We start from the raw sequence: 22,473 nt of genomic DNA on the forward strand, positions 1-22,473 counted from the left end.
CAACTTCTCAGCACTAATTGTGTAAAAGATGGGGAGAGAGCTGAGATGAACCACATTCAGAAATATTGAACAAATAGAGTTTGGGTCTGCAGCAGAGCAGATGTGGGTAAGGCCACAGATCAAACATGGATCTTTTTTCAGAAGAGGAGTGGAGCGATGATGACGTGTTTAACAGGAATGAGGGAAGATTTCTTAACAATATCAGCCAACATGGAGCCCAGGAGAGGATGTTGGGTTGGCAATGAAAATGAAGAAATGGAGGGAAGATGAGTTGTGAAGGAATAAAGGAGAGAAAATGAAGACAAGGACCAAGAGACAGGTTTGGACTGGTAGATTCAATGATTTAATATCATGGAGGAAAGCAGCAGATTTCTGAAAAGGCAGTCTTGACCTTTCTGACAGATGCAGAGAGAGTTGGTTTTTCACACCTGTTCAGCAGAACACAACAAAATCTATCAGACACAAGAGACAGATTGCAAAATCTATTCTGCTTTCAGCAAAAATACTAAAAGCAAATCACCAGGGGAAACAAGAACAATGTGGATGATTTGGAACAAAATCCCAATGAGTTTTAAAGGCACATCTCATTCACACAACATTGGACATGCCACAGAGAGTTACAGAGAGTTACAGAGAGTTACATGCCACAGAGAGTTACCAAATAGATAAATTGCACAAGTAATGGCAAGCTTAGATTTAAAAAAAACTGTTTACTAAAAAGTCTGCAAGCCTTTGAATTATGGGCAAGAAATCTCCTACAATCTAGGAGCTGTTCACTGTTCTCAAAGTTTAGCATGACCATTAACTGCATTTTGTCACAGAAAAGGGAAGATTTTCTTTTACCAATTGCAAATTGACAGTTTTATGCTGCCTGTTCATTTCAGTGAATTTGACATTTAGTCTATGCTCACCACACTGTGAGATGGGCTGGTTACAACAGTGGAGATCCAACATCAAGAGTGACTAGCTGCAGTTAAACTCACCCCACAATTCCAAAAGGGGTGGCATACTGAGGCTAGAGCAACACGCTGGGAAAGTGAATCTAATCTAACATGGTGAGCTCCAGTGTTTCCAGAGACCATAGTGGAAAAGCCACAGTGTCCACAGCAGGCGAGGCATCTGTTCCTGAAGGAAATGGGAACAGCAGAAGATCAATTCAGGAGTCAGGTCCTGAAGATAAATGTAGGCAATCAATGCTCACTGCAAAATCACAAGAAATTCAGTGACCACATCCTCAATTCACACTCAAACGCCAAGTGCTACTAACTGCATAACAAGTGCTCATTTCACTGATAAATCCATTGATCAGGACAGGTTCTACAATTCATTTGCATCTTCTCATATCTTGCACCATTTCAAGGTTGAAATCCATAGCTTACAGCATGTATACACTACTATCTATTTCAATCATGAAAGGTTTAGCAGAATAGGGAGCAAATATAGGCAAATGGGATGAGCCCAGAACACCAACTTGCTCATCATGGATGAATTGGGCGGGGGAGGGGGAGATCCTGTTGTGTGCTGTACAACAGCATCATTCACCTGAGCAGGTTGTGCAATCCCCACTCAACTCTCACTCTATAATAATGAATACTGAATGTTGAAGAGATTAAGGCAGATGGGGCAGAAATTGAGGGGGGGCAGTGGTGCTGAGGTAAAGAGTCAGCCATGGTTGTATTAAATGGTAGTGCGTGCTCAAAGGGATGAATAGCCCACTCCAGCTCCTATCTGCTGCTTTTATGATGAGATGGACAATAGAGCTGACATACATCAGTGATGCCAAAGCCATGTGAACAAAAAGAAAACAGAAAGGAACAGTTTAATAGTCACTTGTTCAGTTACTGTTGTGAGGACTGACAGAGCAAGTTAGTCCACCTTTGCTGGCATTATGAATGAAGACTTTATTGCCATATACATACTTAAAATGTCCAGAAATAAAATGTACAGTTAGTGCAATGCTATTATAGTGCCAGCGACTCAGGTTCAAATGCAGTATTGCCTGGAAGGAGTTTGTACATTCTCCCCATATTTGTATGGGTTTCCACTGGGTGCCCTGGAAGTATGGGGTCAGTTGGTTAATTGGTCACATAGGTGTAGTTGGGTGGCACAGACATGTAGGTTAGAAGGGCCCAGTTTCTGGGCTGTGTCCTTGAATTAAAATTAATGAATGTTTGCTGCACTTCCCAACAACACAAAATATATGTACAATTTAAGTATAAATTAACATGCAAGATGTTAGGAAGAGAAAGAAAATATAATATTATATATATATATATATACAAAATTAAATTAATGAATGAACAAATAAATATTCAGTTGGCCAGTGATGCAGAGAATGTCCAGTGCCAGTAGTTCAGGCAAATCTTTTGATGGTCTTCGAATGGGGTTTTGATTAGGATCCTATAAGGAGGTTCAAGAGCTTGATATGCAATGGAAAAAAGCTGTTCTCATTCCAAGAAGTATTGGACTTCAAGCCTCTAAAACATTTTGCCTGAAGGGATCAATGATGAGAGAGCATGGCCAGGGTGATGCAACTTTTTGTGATGTTGGCACATTTTTGAGGCAGCGCCTCACATAGATATTAGTGAATGAACAACTGAGGCTCATGATGGACTGCGGTTCAAAGAAATGTCAGGAGTTGGGAAACGATCAAGAATGTCCTGAGAACAAAGCAATTTCTTTCTTTCTTAATTATTAACCAATTTGAATTCATTTTATACAGCTTTTTCTCAACAGACATCTGGTCTTTAATGATTGCAGCAATCTGATAAATAACATTTCTCAATCTGATTAGCGTCAGTACACTTTAACAACAGGGACATCCTAAGTACCGCAAGCATTAAAATATTTCATGAAATATTTTTGCATAGCCCATATTGTGAATGAGTTCAACCCATATAGCTGACCAAGTTGGCATTCTGGGCTGGTCTCATTTACCTGGATTTGGTCCATATCCTACTAAGTTCTTCTGATCTATGTTGGAGACAGAGCCAGATTGTTGAGGGTTGTTATTCAGCTTGGAGGTGTTGTGATGTCGTGGCGCACACTTACACAGGACCTGTGTAGGGCTGACCATTGCTGGTAATGCATCAGTGGAGATGCTCGGAAAATGCAATACATGTGTGGGCTGAAACAAGGAGCAGGAAGAGTGTGGCGCGTATGTACAGCGTCGGAAGGAGGAGAATAAGGAGTGAGGCAGTCACTTGCCTGAAAGGAGCAAATCGGGAAGTATGGGGAGTGTTGAAAGAAATAAAATGTTGACAGTTTTATTTGCTAAAGACATTTGACCTTTTGCAGGTGTCCTTTTTTATTGTTCATGCAGCGTGTATTCAGCAGTCCCTACAACTGGTGACCCCCATTGGTTCACAGCACCTTCTGGGTAAGGATGATAAATGCATTACTGGGGCAGTCGGGAAGTCAAGCTTGAAGTTCCCAGCCTGTTTACAGACCAAGCATGGGCATAGTTTCCTGTCACTAAATGTAACAGCATAGAGGATAAAATTCGGCTTGCTCATGGTGTGTCTCCATATAACTAATCATATAACTGTTTACGGCGTGGAAACAGGCCATGTCGGCCCCTCAAGTCCACACCGGTTCACTTGAACAACTCCACTAGCTTCCCCCTCCTGCTCTCCGCCCATAACCCTCCAACCCCTCACATCCATGTACACAACCAACTTTCTCTTAAATGACAGAAGGGACCCTGCTGCAACCATCTCTTTTGGAAAATCATTCCATTCTGCCACCACTCTCTGAGTGAAAAAGCATCTTTTAATATTTCACCTAAAGTTTTGCCCCTTTACCCTTAACTTATGCCCTCTTGTTCCAACCTCCCCTGCCCTCAGGGGAAAGAGTCTATTTACGTCTACTCTATCTATTCCCTTCCCAGAGCAGATTGTTTGCAAGGTGGAAGACGTGATACAGAGTTCAGATAAAATTATGCCATATGACATCCTATAAGTGAATGCAGCCTTCCCAACAATCTCGCATTGCAGAACTGCTAGCCAACAACAGCCTTGACAATAGGAGGTCTTCACAGATGCTGTGGAAATGGCACAGGCTGGCTGGAGATGAGAGAATTGAGGGAGACAGTCTGGAAACAGAAGTACCTCTGCTGTTTTCCTGCTCAGGTTCAGGGGCATATGATAGGAATTTTTCAGGTAGCCACAATCAATGAGTTAGTGAGACATGCCGACCTTGTTATGGACATGACCTCTGCAGACTGCAGTGCAGCTAGGAGCAGACGCTGCAGCAACCAGTAAAACAGAAAAAAACTGAGCTGGAGCAACAAGCGGCAGCGCTTAGTGCACAAGCTTTAACACTCCAACCGAGTCGCCTTCATTTTCGGTCCAACTGGAATCATACAGGTCAGGGGCAGCATGCTACATATTTGTTGGAACCACCAGCAATTTGGTGCTGCAGCCTGGTTGTGCTAGCCTACTTGTGCCTTCCACAGACAGCACCTGAGAAACAACGAGGCCTGACAGTAGAGTCGACTGCTGCCCATCGGCAACTCAGCCACAGTCTTTTCCTGAAGGACCATAGCTCTGGTAATGAATTTCTCATCGATTTTGGTGCAGAAATTTCAGTGGTCCCTCCCAATCCATAGGAGTGCTGTCACCTAAACCTTTATTCCAGCTGCCGCAAACAATTCCAATATCCAAACAAATGGCCAGAAGTCGTTCATGCTTGATTTCCATCTTGAGAAACCTTTCACAGTCACAAAAGTTTCAAAACCCATTGTTGGAGCAGATTTTCTGTCACACTTTTCCTTGTTGGTGGACTTGAAGGATCATCATGTAATTGCATGCAGGTAAGCTGTATTCACTCATCTGACCAGTCTATAACCTAGTCCCTGCCCATTCCAGGCGTTGCTTAAGCTGTTCCCTTGCCAGGTATCCCATTCATATCAGCACAGTGACATCAACACATCCAAACCCGCAGTCCTCTGGTGTGGTGTGTGCTCGTAGGCTACCCCCAGATTGATTTAAGATCGTGAAGGCAGAGTTCGATCACAGACAGGAGCTGGGGAAAGTCCATAGATCTGATAGCTGCTGGGCATTGCCATTACACCTGGTCCTGAAAAAGTCTCCAGGAAATTGATGGCCACGTGGTGATTACCAGGCCCTATATAATGCCACCATCCTCGACTAATAAAACATACCAAGTTTACAGAATTTCACAGCGAACCTTCACAACAAATGTTCACACATGGTCTTTGCCCTCAGACAGCTCCAAGAAAAGTGCAGAGAACAAAACAAAGGACTCTACATCACCTTTGTTGACCTCACCAAAGCCTTCGACACCGTGAGCAGGAAAGGGCTTTGGCAAATACTAGAGCGCATCGGATGTCCCCCAAAGTTCCTCAACATGATTATCCAACTGCACGAAAACCAACAAGGTCGGGTCAGATACAGCAATGAGCTCTCTGAACCCTTCTCCATTAACAATGGCGTGAAGCAAGGCTGTGTTCTCGCACCAACCTTCTTTTCAATCTTCTTCAGCATGATGCTGAACCAAGCCATGAAAGACCCCAACAATGAAGACGCTGTTTACATCCGGTACCGCACGGATGGCAGTCTCTTCAATCTGAGGCGCCTGCAAGCTCACACCAAGACACAAGAGAAACTTGTCCGTGAACTACTCTTTGCAGACGATGCCACTTTAGTTGCCCATTCAGCGCTTGACATCCTGCTTTGCGGAAACTGCCAAAATGTTTGGCCTGGAAGTCAGCCTGAAGAAAACTGAGGTCCTCCATCAGCCAGCTCCCCACCATGACTACCAGCCCCCCCACATCTCCATCGGGCACACAAAACTCAAAACGGTCAACCAGTTTACCTATCTCGGCTGCACCATTTCATCAGATGCAAGGATCGACAATGAGATAGACAACAGACTCGCCAAGGCAAATAGTGCCTTTGGAAGACTACACAAAAGAGTCTGGAAAAACAACTAACTGAAAAACCTCACAAAGATAAGCGTATACAGAGCCGTTGTCATACCCACACTCCTGTTCGGCTCCGAATCATGGGTCCTCTACCGGCATCACCTACGGCTCCTAGAACGCTTCCACCAGCGTTGTCTCCGCTCCATCCTCAACATCCATTGGAGCGCTTTTATCCCTAACGTCGAAGTACTCGAGATGGCAGAGGTCGACAGCATCGAGTCCATGCTGCTGAAGATCCAGCTGCGCTGGATGGGTCACGTCTCCAGAATGGAGGACCATCGCCTTCCCAAGATCGTGTTATATGGCGAGCTCTCCACTGGTCACCGTGACAGAGGTGCACCAAAGAAAAGGTACAAGGACTGCCTAAAGAAATCTCTTGGTGCCTGCCACATTGACCACCGCCAGTGGGCTGATATCGCCTCAAACCGTGCATCTTGGCGCCTCACAGTTTGGCGGGCAGCAACCTCCTTTGAAGAAGACCGCAGAGCCCACCTCACTGACAAAAGGCAAAGGAGGAAAAACCCAACACCCAACCCCAACCAACCAATTTTCCCCTGCAGCCGCTGTAACCGTGCCTGCCTGTCCCGCATCGGACTTGTCAGCCACAAACGAGCCTGCAGCTGACGTGGACTTTTACCCCCTCCATAAATCTTCGTCCGCGAAGCCAAGCCAAAGATTACCAGATTCTGGTTGAGCCTGCAGATGATTCTAAGACAGCAGTGATTACTCCTTTTGGCACATTCCAAGTTCTTCAAATTCTGTTTGGTTTGTGAAACACAGCTCAAATGTTCCAGTGGTTTATGGACTATGTCCTCTCTGACCTCAAGTTTCATTTATACTTACATTGAGGATATTTTGGTGGCAAGCGCTAACAAGACAAAGCACAAAAACCATCTTATGACACTGTTCCAGTGACTTGATGAATGTGCATTGTAATTAACCCAAACAGTGCATATTTGGTACTGCCGAACTTGCATTTCTGGGGCACAAGGAACAGCATCTTGTCAGAAGAAACAGAAGTACAGGAAATTTGAGACTTCTCACCACCGTTTCATTTAGCTAGTTATGGCGTCTTATAGGGATGATGAATTTCTCCTGCCATTTCTTGCCAAATGCAGCCACATCCCACTTAGCTCTGACTGACCTCCTCAAAGGGTTAGAAAATTAGTTTTCCAAAACACCTTTGGTTTGTGCGGAGATGCGCTTCATGCCTTCAACGATGTGAGACTGCTCTCGTGGATACCACTATGCTCAGGCACCAGAAGCCCAGCACCCTATTCTCTCTCGCAACAGATGTCTCTGTCATCCCATAGGAGTGGTGTTAGAGTAAAGAGATGATGGCATCTATCTCACAGTAAAACGCTTCCACTGTTTGTTGGAGGTCATCTTTTTACCATTTATACAGACCACCAGTCACTTACATAATCCTTGCAAACAAATGCTCAGGACTATTCATCACATGAAATCAGACACTTGGATTTCATCCTACAATATTCCAGTGACATCTGGCACATTCAAGGTAAGTCGAATACAGTGGCCAATACCCTATCAAACAAAAGGTGGAGGCTTTAGATATGGAAAATACAATCGAATACACTGCCATGGCTCAGGCATAGCACACAGATCCCATTCTTATCAATATAGGACTCAACCTGGAAGACTTGCGCATTAGTCAGTCAGGTGAGAAACTAGTGTACAAAATTTCCACCTGTAGGACAGAACCCTTTGTACCCATGACATTGCATCAGGAAGTTTTCAGAGCCCTCAATAACTTTTCTCATCCAACAATGCTAAATCTGTTTACGAAGTGATTTACCCGGCTGCATATTAAGAATGATGTGGGATTATGGCATAGACCTGCTTGCCATGACAGTGTTTTAAAGCCTCTAGACACGAGATACAGATGCGGGGATTTTATTGTCCCAGTCTCTCGGTTCGAACATTTCCACCTTGATTCGGTTGGTCCGCTCCCACAATCAAGAGGGAACACTTTTTTACTACTAATGAGGATCAGGCTACAAGATGGCAGGAAACTATTCCAGTCTCCAACATCTCTGTCGAGACAGCCGCTCAGGCTTTCATTGACCAGTGAATTCTGGCCTTCGGTGTCCCAGGCATCATTACTACAGACTGAGAGTCACAGTTGGCACTGTTTTGAGCTCTCACTGACCTGTTAGACATAACCTGCATTCAGACTACAGCTTATCATCTGCAAGCCAATGGCTGTGTTGAGCGTTTCCACCTCCAGTTAAAAGTAGCATTGATAACTTGGGGCGATGCATCTCTTTGGAGCAAACAGTTGCCCATGGTCCTCCTCAGCATTCGTACGGCCATAAAAGTGGACCTAGGTTGTTCAGCAGTAGAAATGGTAGATGGTACCACACTAACACTACTTGGCAAATTTGATGGACTGTCTGCTGTGACTAAGCTATTTGACCCAGCCAATTAGTTCGGCCGATTGCGGCATGCATTTACGTAAACCAATGCCAATGCAACAGGCAACTACTGTGGTATACGTGCCAGCCAATCTACTACACTGCACACGTCATTGTTCAATGTGACACTGCTCGCCTGCATCTCCAGCAAGTTTACGACAGCCCTTACAAGATCATACAATGCCAGGCTAAAAGTTTTGCAATTAACATGATGAGTAAATGTGCAGACGATAACAAAATTGGTGATGTAGTTGTCAGTGACAATGGATATCCAAGTTCTCAACAGGATCTAGAGCAGTTGGGAAGATGGGTCAAGGAGTAACAAATGCAATTTATCACCATCAAGTGTGAGGTGCTGCACTTTGTTAAGTCAAACCAGGGCAGAACTGGCACAGTAAATGGTAGGACACTGGGAAGTGTTATAGAACAGAGACCTGCAGGTACAGGTACATACTTTTATAAAAGAGGCAGCTCAGGTGGCGAAGACAGTGAAGAAAATGTTTGGCACACTCACCTTCTTTAGGTGGGGTGATAAGTACAAACGATGTGACTTTGTGATACAGCTGTACAAGGCATTAGTGAATCCACGCTGGGAGCGGAGAGGTACTGAGATTTTAGGTGTGTTAATCAGTGATTTCTTTGCTGACATCTTAAAATACAGCCCAAACTTACTGCTGAAGCCATTACTTCCTGAATAGTTACTACTGTGTTTCCACCTTGCTGGTGGGAGAAGAGGGCGGTGAGTGAGGATTTTGGGTTGGTTGAAACAATACATTTATGCTCAGGCTGGTGTTTCACTAGTTTGTGGTCCAGTGCTCCCAATTTTGACACAGACACTGACGTCAGGAGAATTCTACAGATTGTGAAATTGTGCAAGGACTAATAGCAGTTGACCCATCTATTTTATTATATATAGCAAATGGACTTGAAGAAAAGAACAGCTGACCATTTTGGGGGTCAGTTAATATTTGATCGCAGTTTCATCTTTATAGGCTTGGGTCACTAAGTGCATTAGCCTTGCACTTTGCCTCGGAAGTCAGGGTACAATACAACTTTATAGCAGTTTAAAACTAACTGAAGACAAAGTGCCAGGCAAAGCTAACATAATTGTTTCCAGTAATATGTATAAATCAATGGATTAAAGATAGAAAATAAAATTAGCTTATTTAGACCATAATAAAACTTGAGATTGGGGAAATATACACCATTTGACTGCTGAAGACAAGCTACAATTGCCAACATCCAAGTGACTATAAACTGGGCAACTACATTTCATACCCTGAAGATAAAATATTGTATTATGTCCCACTGAGGCCATATGTGACTAGATTGGGAGAGGTTGCCAACTCTACCACATGCCCAGCAGTTTGCTTTGTGATTTTATCACATTACTGGAATCAATCTATTTACCTTAATGCTCTCTTCAGCAGCTCTTTCTGTTTCTTCATTGTACAATTTAAGTTTGTGTCTTGTACGCTCCTGCCACACCACCAATTTTAGCTGGTCATCGTGTCCACGTTCTTTGGTTTTTAATTTGTTCTGCAAAGAAAGACATACACAGACAACCTTTCAATAACCAAACAAAAAGGAAGGTGCTTTTCAAGAACCACTAACAACTAAATTCAAAACTGTAGAATACACACAGAAAATTTGCATGTGAGATCATCTTATGTGTTGCCCTTGAAATCCTTCCAGATGAAACCTCAGTCACAAAATAGTTATGCCATGGATGGAGACCATTTGAGTCATAAAGTCTGTACCAGGGCTATGTAAGAACAATCCAATTCATGCCATTTCCTTGCTCTCCCTCTAACCCCAAAATTCCTGCTTCACCATATATCGTGGCAATCTGTAAGGGGGACCTACACATTCACTCCTTTTAAATATGTTTAAAAGTGGAATAAGATTGGTTTCCTTTCAAGAAGATTCAATGTCACAGTTTTTATGTTGCATTTAGATGCTTATATGGGTATTCCTTTCCTTGGTTAAATTAAATTTCTACAGAGAGGTGAAATGTGCAGTTACTGAATTTATATTTTCCACAGCAATATGATTCTTTCAGAGAGAACATCTTGCCCATCATATTCTTTCAAGGGAAATTACAGCAATGTTATACTGAAGAGCATTCTTTGTGACTGCTGCTGTTCCAAGTGAGAGATGTTGGAAAAATGTTCACATAGCACTGTGTAGAAGTTTAATTTTTTTTGCCCTGTTTATTTCGGTAAACAGGAATAAAAATGCATTTACTAATTGATTGATTGAGAGCTACATGTTTAATTAGGTGCTTAGTTATAATGAGATAATATTTTGTATGACTAGTGCACCAATGTACATGGAAAAGGGGGCAAGGTATTTTTTCAGATCTTTAGGTGGAAAGAACCTCTAATTTTTGGCGAAAGGAAATTTAGGAATGTAACAGGCCTTTTTCTCCTGCATCCTTGTCTTCCCAATGCATATAAGCATGCAGCAAGCACACGGTCCACTTTATTTCTTGAAATCAGGTGCTCCTTCTCATTGACGTCCCGACCCTTTTGGTCAAGACTGGCACAGCAATATACAAGCTAAATGTAGAAAAATTAGTGTCAGGAACAAGCTTTTGGTAAGTTCATTTAAAAAGGGAGCAGAGCAGGTACAGCCATTGTAGTAAGAGGAAGAGCAAGGGACCCAAGAGAACAGTTAGTGTCAGGAACAAGCTTTTGGAAAGTGCACTTAAAAAGGTAGAGGAGGACAATTTAAGGCTTAAACAGAATGGTGATTGGTGGAACTGAGTACTTCAGGGAAGGGCAGTAACAAATAAAGAAAAGGGGTAGCTCAAGCGAGCAGCCAGTGTGTGAATGGCACAATGTAGAAGGAAGACTTTGACTCGAAAGTCTTCGGCAAGTAGAGGCTGAGGGCAAACTTTTTTCCAGTAAGATAAGGCCAAGTAAGATCTTTGCATTTAAACAAAGAATAGTTAATGGAGACAGCAACTAGGGCAGTGGATCGCTCCAAATGCAGGATGTGGAAAATCTGGGACAACACAATTGTCCCTGAAGACTACACCTGCAAAAGGTACATTTGGCTGCAACTTTTTGGAGATCGGGTTAGGGAAATGAAAAAAGTCAAGAGGCAGGTAGCTGGGTGTCTATTCCCTAGTTAGGAGAGGGAAGGAGAGAATAGGCACACAGTGCAGATCACTTTTTGTGGTCATTCCCCTCAACAATATTAAACAATTTTAGATTCTGTTAGGGGGGCACGATCTACAAGGGACAAGTCATAGTGGCTACATATCTGGCAGAGAGTCTGGCCCTTTGGCTCAGAAGGGAAGGGAGAGAAGAAGAGATCCATGGTGATTGGGGATTCATTGGTTATGCAAACAGATAGGAGGTTCTGATAACAAGATTGAGGCTCCCAGATGGTATGTTGCCTCCCAGGTGCCAGGGTCAGGGACATCTCTGATTGAGTCCACAATTTTCAGGGGGGGGGGGCAGGGGCGGGGCTGACCAGCAGATGTGGACAACATGAGGACCAATGACATAGAAAGGTGTTCTGATTAGTTCCTGAAGAGGGAATATAGGGAGTTAGGAAAGAATTTGAAAAGCAGGACCTCAAGAATGGTAATCTCAGGTTTGCTGCCAATGAGGGTAGGAATAGGAAGTTGTGGCAGATGAATGCATGGCTGAAAGGTTCGTGCAGGGGGCAGAGGTTCAGATTTGTGGATCATTGTGACCTCCTCTAGGGAAGGACTAAAAGGATGGGCTGCCCCTGAACTGAAAAAGGACCAATATCCTGGCAGAGTAAAGCTGATGGTGAGGGTTTAAACTAGTATGGCAGGGGGGTGGGAACCAGAATGTGAGTGCAGAGAATAAGGCAAAAGGTCAAAAGCATGATGTTCTGGGTTCTAAGTTGTGAGGAAGAACAGGCACGGGAGGAAATAAATGTAGTCAGTTAGAGGGTTTGAAACACTAGGAGTATTGGGAATAAAGGAGATGAACTTGGAACATGGATCAGTATATGGAACTATGATGTTGTGGCTATTGCAGAGACTTGGCTGGAGGAAGGGCAGGATTGGCTGACGCAGGTACCGGGGTTTTAAAAAGAATAGGATGGGAAGTAAAGGGGGGGGTTTGGGGGGGGGGGGGGGGAAGTAGCTTTACTGATCAGGGATAGTATCACAGCTATAGAAAGGGAGGAGGCTGCAGAGGGAGTGTACATTGAGTCAGTGTGGGTGGAAATCAGAAATAGGAAGAGAGCTATCACTGTGCTGGGAGTAATCTATAGGACTCAAAATAGCCCTCGGGTCACAGAAGAACAGATAAGGAGGCAGATTTTGGAATGGTGCAGGAATGACATCATTTTTGTTGTGGGTGATTTCAATTTCCCTAATATTGACTGGCACCTCCTGATTGCAAGAGGGATAGATGGGGCTGAATTTGTCAGGTGTGTTCAAGAAGGATTCCTAACACAGAATGTGGACCAGCCGACAAGAGGAGAGGCCATACTGGATATAATAATGGGCAATGAACCTGGTCAGGTGGCAGACGTCTCAGTGGGGGAGCATTTTGGTGAGAGTGACCACAACTCCCTGAGTTTTAATATAGGATAAAAGCAGTCAAATGGGAAAGTGTTTGTTTAGGGAAGATGAGGTAGGAACAAGTGAGAGTAAATTGGAAACAGATGTTCAAAGGAGAAAACACAGAAGTAATGTGGAGGAAGTTTAGGGACCAGAGCGCTGGGTTCAGGATAGGTTTGTCGCACTGGGACAAGAAAAATATTGTAGAAAAATGTGTTGACAAAACAGGTGAGGCAACGAGTCAAGAAGGAAGCAAATGTTAGGTACAGGAAGCAGGAAACAGGAAGGGGTCATGAGAAATATATGGTAGCCAGGAAGGAGCTTATGAAAGGACTTAGCAGAGCTCACAGTGGGCATAAGAAGGCCTTGGCATGTAGGATTAAGGAAAACCCAAAGACATTCTATGTGTATGTGAAGAACAGAACAATGATGTGAATGACGGTGGGGCCACTAAAGGAGGCAACATGTGCCTGGAAGCAGAAGAGGTTGGGGAGGCCCTAAATGATACTTTGCTTCATTATTTACAAGAGAAAAAGAATTTGATCAGGGTGAAGTCAGAATAGAATAGGCCTGTGTGCTGGACAATGTTGAGATTAAGGAACAGGGAGTACTGGATCTTCATAAAAACATTAAGATTGATAAGTCTTGGCTGGATGCAATAAATGCCAGTTTGCTGTGGGAAGTGAGGGAAGAGAAAGCTGTGGTGGTGGCTATGATCTTTGAGTCCTCTTTGGCATGGGAGAAGTGAAAGAGGATTGGAGAATGGCAAATGTGGTGCCCTTATTTAAAAAGGTAATAGGGAGAATCTTGGGAATGGTAGACTGGTGAGTCTCAAGTCAGTGGTGTGCAAACTCATGGAGAGGATTCATAAGGATAGGATCTATAGGCATTTGCAAAACTAGAGTCTACTCAAGGATGAGTCTAATTCAGTTTTTTGAGCAGATTTTTTGATGAGGGTAGGGCGGTAGATGTGGTCTTCATGGATTTTAGTAAAGCACTTGACAAGGTCCCCCATGAGACACTTATTCAGAAAGTGATGATGCACATGGATTAAAAAAAATGGCTTGCATGTAGAAAGCAGAAAGTAGAAGTAGACGGTAAATATTCTGCCTGGAGGTGAGTGACGAGTGGAGTTCCACAGGGATCTGCTCTGGGACCCCTGCTCTTTGTGGTTTTTATAAATGACCTGGACGAAGAGGCAGAAGGATGAGTCAATAAGTCTGCGGATGATACGAAGGTTGGAGGAGTTGCGGATAATGCTGAAGATTGTCGTAGGTTACAAAAATGGCAGATGGAGTTTAATCCGGATAAGTGTGAGGTGATGCACTTTGGAAGGACAAACCAGAAGGCTGACTACAGGGTTAATGGACAGTTACTTGAGAGAGTGGATGAACAGAGAGACATTGGGGTTTCAAATCCATACATCCCTCAAGGTTGCTGCACAGGTTGATAGGATAGTTAAGAATGCATTTGGGATGTTGGGCTTCATTAATAGGGGAATGGAGTTCAAGAGTCAAGAGGTCATGCCGTAACTCTACAAATCTCTGGTGAGACCACATTTTTTTTTATTTTGTGTTCAGTTCTGTTCACCTCTTTGTAGGAAGGATGTGGAAGCTATGGAAAGGCTACAGAGAAGATTTACCAGGATGTTGCCTGGATTGGAAAATAACTCTTATGAGGCAAAGTTAGCAGAGCTGGGACTTTTCTCTTTGGAGCGTAGAAGGATAAGAAGATATTTAATAAGAGGCTTACAAGATTCTGAGATGAATAGCCAGGGTGGACAGCCAGCGCCTGAATAACAATAATAGAAAACATACTGTATGTGCAAAGTGAAGGGAGCAAAGATGAGGGGAGACATCAAGGGTAATAGAGAGAGTTGTGGTGCCTGGAATACTTTGCAAGGAATGGTGGTGGAGACTGAAATATTAGGGACATTTAAGAGACCCTTAGACAGGGACACGGATAAAAGAAAAATAGAAGGTTATGAGCAAGAAACATTTAATACTTCTTTTTGGATACAATATATGGGTCGGTTCAACATCAAGGGCCAAAGGGCCTGTATTGTGCTGTAGTGCTCTATGTTCTAAATGAAGAAAAATTAAAGACTTGCTTGTCAACCACGATCTTAAGTTGAAGTGCAGGACATTTCCTTCAAAAATGATGGCCATACTGTGGATTCCATCAGTCACACATATATACAGCACAAAATTTAAAACTTCCTGAAAATTGTGACCAACTGTCAAGCAGAATGCTTCAATTATGTTCTATTTGCTTGCATGCCATTATCATTGAACATAATTAGTCAATGTAAGTGCAAACAAGCAGAAGACAAGCAGAGTTGCTGGAAATTCCCAAGTCTGAAATTGGGATGGGTCATTAATGTCATTTAAATCTTGTTTTACGCCTTAGTGTCAATGAGGTTTTCTCTGCCATTTAGCCCCAAAAGGGGAGTAGGTTTTGTTAATTTATTCAAGCCCAGAATATATTGGCCATCCCCAAGAGCTACTGAAGACTGAATGGCTTATCAGACCTGTTCAGAGAACATTTGAACAGTCAGCCATGTTACTATGGGCTTGGGGTTATATACAAGCAAGAACAGGTAAGGACAGCAGATATAAGTTAGCAGAGTGGTTAGCGCCTCACTATTAAAACATCAGTGATCCGGGTTCGAATCCAGCACTGCCGATAAGGATTTTGTATGTATTCTCTGCGTGGGTTTTCCACGGGTGCTCCAGATTCCTCCCACTCTCCAAAACATCTGAGATTGTTGATTGAGTGTAATTGAGTGGAATGGGTTTCAATGGCCAAAATTGGCTCCTACCGTGTTGTAAATAATTTTTAGAAATTTAATATCCGCTCCTTGTATCAGCAGACTATCTGAAATGTTATGACAACCTAGTGGTTTTGTGGTTATCATTGTCAAATTCCAAATTATTTGCTGAGTTTAAATTCTAGAATTGCCACACAAGATCTTTCAGATCTCAGTATTGTTAGTTCAGGCCTCTGGGTTATTAGTCTGGTCTTTATGCACACCAAGGTTACTACTAAATCCCTGCAGTCCTGTAACTCATTCTCTCCCACATCCCCATCAACTCCCCTTTGATTCTTCTGTCATGACTGACACTAAGGTTTATTTACAGCAGCTTGAATTTAGTCGCAAGTCTTTTGGATATGGGAGAAACTCTAAATCATTCACACAGAGAATGTACGAATTTCATTCATATATCACCTAAGGTTGGGATTAAACCCAGATCCCCGGAGATTTGAAGCACCAGTATCAACTGCTGTGGCACTATGTCCACCCCGATGTGTCCCAAAATGCAAAAGATGGAGGGTTGTCCTCTCTACATCCACTTACCTGTTTGCTCCACTGTAGTTCAAGCTTTTCCATGCTGGTCTTCCTCCAGTTATTCATATGGGCTTGGAGGATAAAGTTCTTACTTAGCTGAGGGAGAGCTAGGCTTTTATCAATTTGACAGAAAATGTCAAGAAAGCTCTGCATTATTTGTTGAATTTCCACCTCTGAAAGTATTAAGACACTTTTCATCATGTTTCTGTGAAATATAACAAGTAGTCATCAGGTGAACTGAAGGATAAAATATTCTAAAGGCAGGGCACTTAATGGGGACCAAATGCTTGACTTAGATTTGTGCGACAGGAGCATATTCCGATAAATTATGCTCTGCGCCATGGTAACAAAAATTTAATTTAATTTTAAATGCATACATACAGCACGTTAACAGATCCTTCTGGCCCATGAGCCCATGCCACCCAAATATCTCAATTAAAGTACAATCCTGGTATGTTTTTTGAAAGGTGGGAGGAAACCAGAGCTTCCAGAGCAAACCCACAGAGACATGGGGAGAATGTACAAACTCCTTACAGACAGCACCGGATTTTAACCCGGATCACTGGCACTGTAATAGCGTTGCGCTAACTGCAATGGTTAGCTAACGGTTTAGCTATTTTATGTTCTATGGAAGGGAGACAGATTGGGTAAGTACAGCCGAGATAGAATAGAGACAAGTGAGAATGCAGATGCAGGAATTTGGGCCAAAATAAAGTTGAAGAAATCAGTGAGCAAGCAGCATCCGTGGAAGATTTTTTGATGAGCTGAGGTAGAAGATGAGCAATGATTGTTGAAGGATGAAATAAGCTTGAGGGCTGAGTGGCTTTACTTCCACTTTTATTTCTCATCAGGAGCAAGTGGCTCAAAAGATCTTAACTCCAATCTATTCAAATCAAATGGGGGATGAACTGGCCAGAATATACATAACCATTGCAATCCAAGATTTTATGTAACTTTTACAGATGGCCACAAAGTGGAAAATGTTGTACAAATATGAGAAACATCCTAATTCAAAATACAACCAAATCTCATCCTTACAATTTTGCATGAGCGAATTAGAACCATGAAAAAAGACCAAGATGGAGTGGATAGAAGGTAATAAAAAATACTGAAGTCCACCAATCTGCTACATTTAGGTGTTAATGGAGGTGAACCAGAGAGTGAAAAGCCATGTTCATTATAAGAGCTCAACATCTTAAAGTTAATCAGGTCGAATTCTAAGCCCCAATGCTGAATCTAGTAGCTGTAACTTTAAGGGAAGGCAATAGTGTAGTGGCAACGTCACTGGATTAATAATCTAGATACCAGAGCCAAGACCTGTGCATATGGGTTCGAATCCCACCACAGCATAGATACAATAATGGTGTCCAAGAAGGGAATGGAGGGAAGTGGATCAGATGCAAGCAGCAAAGTATTAGTTTAAATTGGGCATCCTATTCAGTGTAGATATGTGAGCTGAAGGGTCTGTTCATGTACAAAACTCCTGCATTAACCCCACCAATTCAATCTTTCCTCAAACCTGTCACTTTCAATCTCTCTATAACATTGACACGGAATCCCACCTCTAACTAGTGTCGGCTAAACCTCCTCACCAAATAACCCTATTAATTTCCCTCACCAAGGCCTCTGATCCTTCTATTCCTCCCCTCCAAAGGCCAACCTCTCCTCTTCATGCTTCTGTTAGCAAGCAATAGACAGATAAAAATATAGATCTTGCCTTTAAATTTGGCAGAACCTTAAGGAAAACACTTTATGATCTGCTGTCTTTAAAACTGCTCCATTCCAGGGTAACCAACTAATATCATGTAGTCAATGACCTTGTGAAATCATTGAAAATGAAACAATCTGGAGATTATATCAATGCTTAAACTATTTCTAAATCTCATTACTGCAACTTAGGCCAAGTGGGTTAGGGATCAATATAGGATAAAATGACTTATTGTAGCATTATCCTATGTAGTTCGGCAGAACACTTAAAAAATACTGAATCCCTGTGAATAAAAGGATGCTTAAAAATGTTACAAACTTCAATGCACTGATACTCATAGCTGCCCAGTCTTATTAAATATATCTTAAATAAATTATTCCGTTGTTGCTGCAGATGGAGGTACTTATGACAGTTATTTTCATAACCTTTTGCAATTTCTCCTTTTGGATTCTGCAATTTGCAAGCTATGGTAAAAGCAGATTGAATACCTTAGTTGAAAAGTGATGCAGTTTTAAGACCAAATATTGATTTCATGCACTCTTAAGATATTAAATATCATAGCAGTATAATTACAGTAGGGCACAGCATTTGTTATATTTTGACAGCATTTCTGAAACCAATTCCCTGCATGTGGATAACATAAATGCCAGCAAATTTTGGGTTTATCTGAAATCAGAAGGCCTGAAATTACTGAGTTTCCTGCTGGAAAATCTGTCCTTATGCTTTGCAAGTAAACTTTACACATTTTCTCCTAGAGACTGGGGATCCTGCTCATCGCTCCTACAATAGGATAAATCTGCTGCTTGATCTGTGAGGCCATTCATACGATATGAGGTTTTGCAGACGTGATATAGTCTATTTTTAACTTATTTGTGTTTATTCTTAGTTGGAAGTTTTTTTTTTAGTGTTTTGGGTGATAGTAACCTTATTTTAAAATTTGTATATATTTTAGATTTTAATTCCCTTACTAGTCATCCGTGATATTGAGAACAGTTGGTATACTTGACAGATGGTAAAGCTGGGAATGTGGTTTTGCTGTCAAAGGTTATCACAGAATTTTCATGAGAGAGCTTGCTCTGTCAAATGGATAAAGCATGTTTTAGTCCAGTAAGTTCTTCTTTACAGATGTCCATAAGTTAAATATTGGAAATGGTAAAAGTTAGTAACGGTGCAGATGAGATGGCAAAGGACTAGTTCAGGACCTGTGGCATTTGTAGGTAATAGGCAGAGAGAGGGTTGTAGGGAAAGGATATCCAGTATTGTAATTGATGAAACAAGGGGAATTAAATCACAAAATAACTTACTGATACTCTTCATTCCTTGCACTACCATTTTGTTTGTGTTAGGCCAGGATAACCGAAGAAAACCCAAGTCAAAATAACTACGCTGTAATTCTAAAGGTTAGCAGGAACAGTGAGGAAATGTCCATATTCATTTCTGATGCATTATCTAATTGAGAAACCATAGAATATGAAATGGTCAATAATGCTGTCAAAATATCCACAATATTAAGAATATAAAAATAAATACTCATTAGATTAGGCAGCAAACATGGACAGAGAAATGGAGTCAATGCCTCTATAGAGTACCCTTCATTGAGAATTATTAATATCATCTTAATTCTATATTCCCAAAGATGAAAAAGTACCTTCATCTTGTGGATTACAGTAATTCAAGGAGGTAGCTTCATCACCATTTTCTCCTCTGGAGATGGGCTATAAATGCTGTTCTTTCAACATTCATGACCCAAGATATAGGACGACGGGAAAACAAAATCCCTGTGACACAACTCCCCGCCCACTAACACCATATGAGGTAGCTACATGAATTACCAGAAGGCTCAACCACATTCAAATTTCATTATTAAAAACTTTTTCAATTGGATCTCCTTTGTAGGTTATTTGATCATGGTTTTGCAGCTTTGTGCACTAAAGCACTTGACTGTGAAGGCAACAATTTGTTAGAAGTGAGCCTTCTAACAACAGAGTTGGATGTAACAACTGGGATTTTTATTTTGGTTGCATGACTTAAACAGAGATGGATTCCAAACAACCTAATGACAAATTCATATAAGATATGCATATGTAACCTTCACAAATTTATTCCAAACAAAGCTATAGATTAAAAAAAATTGCAGTCTGAAGAAACCACACAAAATAAGAGGTTAATTTCATTAACTTATACCTGTTGTCATCTTATCTTTTAAAACAAAAAGGTATCAATCTGATGTTTTAAGGAATTATTAATTAAAATGATGTTTTAATTCCTAAATGTAACATATGGAATTTTTTTATTTTTTTTTTTAAATCAAAAAATTTAAATCACTGTAGAAAATTTCTGACTACCAAAGTACCTGAATAAATTGCAGTTTGAGGCCATAGCAACTTGCAACATCTTTCTCAAAGCAACTACAGTAATATATGCTGATCTTAGTCATGACATCTAACAATAAATCTATAAAATTTTAATGCACTTACTGTAAGAGCAAATATTTCTGATGTCGTAAGAAATTCTGATCTTCAATTTCTGACTGAAGCTGATTAGATAATTCCTCACGAATTTTCTCCAGAGATTCGTTAACTTTATGTTTTTCATTTTCCTCTTGTCTCCTTTGCTTTTCATGCAGAAGATTTGTTTCCTTCTCCTGGCTCTCTGCCATTTGTTTTAAATCTTCCTTTGGGACCCCAAGGTGGAGTAACTCACAGGCAAGCCCAGTGTAAATGGTTTTAATTCTCAGTGAGGCATCTTTATTAAGTCTCTCTTCGAGTGTTTCCAGTTGGTCTAATGCATCTTTGTCCAATTTCTCCACCAACTCTCCGAGTTCTGCAGCTTGATTCTTTAAAAGGTTGTGCCAATCCAAAAGGCATTTGTTATGGCAGAATTTTCCATCTCCAGAGATATTAAAAAGTGATGACAGTTCCTTTCCTTGATGTTCATGCTCACTAATCTAGCAATACAAAAAAATTACACTAATATTATCTCTTTTAAATTAATTTTCTGGGCCACAGAATAAAATAACACAAAAATCCAAACACAATCACGTGCAGTAAATATGGGGCTAAATGCTGAATCTCACTTCCAAAGTTAGCTTTACTAAATACAAAGGAAAAGATTTTGGAAATGGATTGTAAAGAGAAATTGATATGAAATTGTTAATTTAAAGCAGCATTGAGGCTGAGCTTCTACATGCAATTACATGCTCAGCTAGCAGATGTTCTCACTGACATCTTTAACATCTCCCTGAGAAGCGCCAGCGTGCTTCAAAGCCACCACCATTACTCCCGTGCCGAAGAAGTCGTTTGTGTCCTGCCACAATGACTATTGCTCTGTCACACTCACGTCCATCGTCATGAAAGTGCTCCAAGAGGCTTGTCATAGGGTACATCAAGCTCCCACAGTCCCGTCACTAGACACCTCTGCAGTTCGCATACAGACCCAACCGCTCTATGGACGATGCCATCCCCACTGCCCTCCATCAGGCCCTCACCCATCTGGAAAACAAGGACTCGTGTTCAAATGCTCTTTATTGACTTCTGCTTGGCATTCAATACAATCATACCTGATAAGGAAGTTGAGCCTGCTGGGTCTAAACGCCTTCTGCAATTGGATTCTTGACTTCCTGTCAGGTAGACCTCAGGCAGTCCGGATCAGTATCAGCACCTCTAAGAGCAACCCACTGAACATAGGACCCCTCGAGAGCGGCATGCTTAGTCTATAGCTGTTCACTCTGCTGACCCATGACTATGCAGCTAAACACAGCTTGATCCACATCATCAAGTTCGCTGATGACCAGCCGTGGTGGGCCTTATTAGTAAGAGTAACGAGTCAGCATACAGAGATGAGGTGCAGTCACTAACAGGCTGGTGCAGAGCCAACAACCTGTATCTAAACGTTAATAAAACAAAAGAGATGGTTGTCGACTTCAGGAGGGCCCAGGTGGGACCACACTCCACTGACAGCTCCACCATTGAGGACATCAAGAGTATCAAGTTACTTGGAGTGCACTTGGTGGAAAATCTCACCTGGTCTCTTAACACCAACTCCAAAGCCAAGAAAGCCAAGCAGCACCTCTACTTCCTGCAAAGGCTGAGGAAAGTTCTTCTCCCACCCTCCCTCTTCACCACATTCTACAGAGGATGTATTGAGAGCATCCTGTGCAACTGCATCACTGCCCAGCTTGGAAGCTGTACCTCTTTGGACCGCAAGATCCTGCAGAGGATAGTGAAGTCAGCAGAAAAGATCATTGGGGGCTCTCTTCCTACCATGAAGGACATCTACAACACTCAATGCAAGCAAAAGGTAATAAACATTATGAAGGACTTCACACACCCTCATGTACACCTCTCCCTTCTGCCATCTGGTAGGAGATACTGCAGCATTTGGCCCCTTACGTTCAGATGGGACAACAAAATGTCGTTTCCCCCCCCCCCCCCCAAGGCATCAGACTCCTGAATTCCCAGAACATTTACAGATAGGGTACTG

The 22,473-nt window shown here is 42.0% G+C and overlaps 1 protein-coding gene and 1 long non-coding RNA gene across 8 annotated transcripts in view; one reads left to right on the forward strand and one right to left on the reverse strand.

Moving 5' to 3' along the window:
- LOC138757881 (limbin-like) overlaps positions 1 to 22,473 on the reverse strand; it is a 169,849-nt gene that overhangs the window by 39,499 nt on the left and 107,877 nt on the right. For all 7 annotated transcript variants that reach the window (XM_069925935.1, XM_069925937.1, XM_069925934.1 and 4 more), the window contains 3 exons: positions 20,469 to 20,938; positions 16,293 to 16,488; positions 9,793 to 9,921 (listed from right to left, as the gene is read on the reverse strand). In XM_069925935.1, coding sequence (XP_069782036.1) covers positions 9,793 to 9,921; positions 16,293 to 16,488; positions 20,469 to 20,938 — 795 coding nt within the window. The remainder of the gene's footprint in view (positions 1 to 9,792; positions 9,922 to 16,292; positions 16,489 to 20,468; positions 20,939 to 22,473) is intronic.
- Positions 1 to 22,473, forward strand: part of LOC138757883 (uncharacterized) — a 59,858-nt gene that overhangs the window by 3,709 nt on the left and 33,676 nt on the right. The window lies entirely within an intron of this gene.

The sequence above is a fragment of the Narcine bancroftii genome, chromosome 3, assembly GCF_036971445.1.
Source record: "Narcine bancroftii isolate sNarBan1 chromosome 3, sNarBan1.hap1, whole genome shotgun sequence".
Classification (NCBI taxonomy): Eukaryota; Metazoa; Chordata; class Chondrichthyes; order Torpediniformes; family Narcinidae; genus Narcine; species Narcine bancroftii.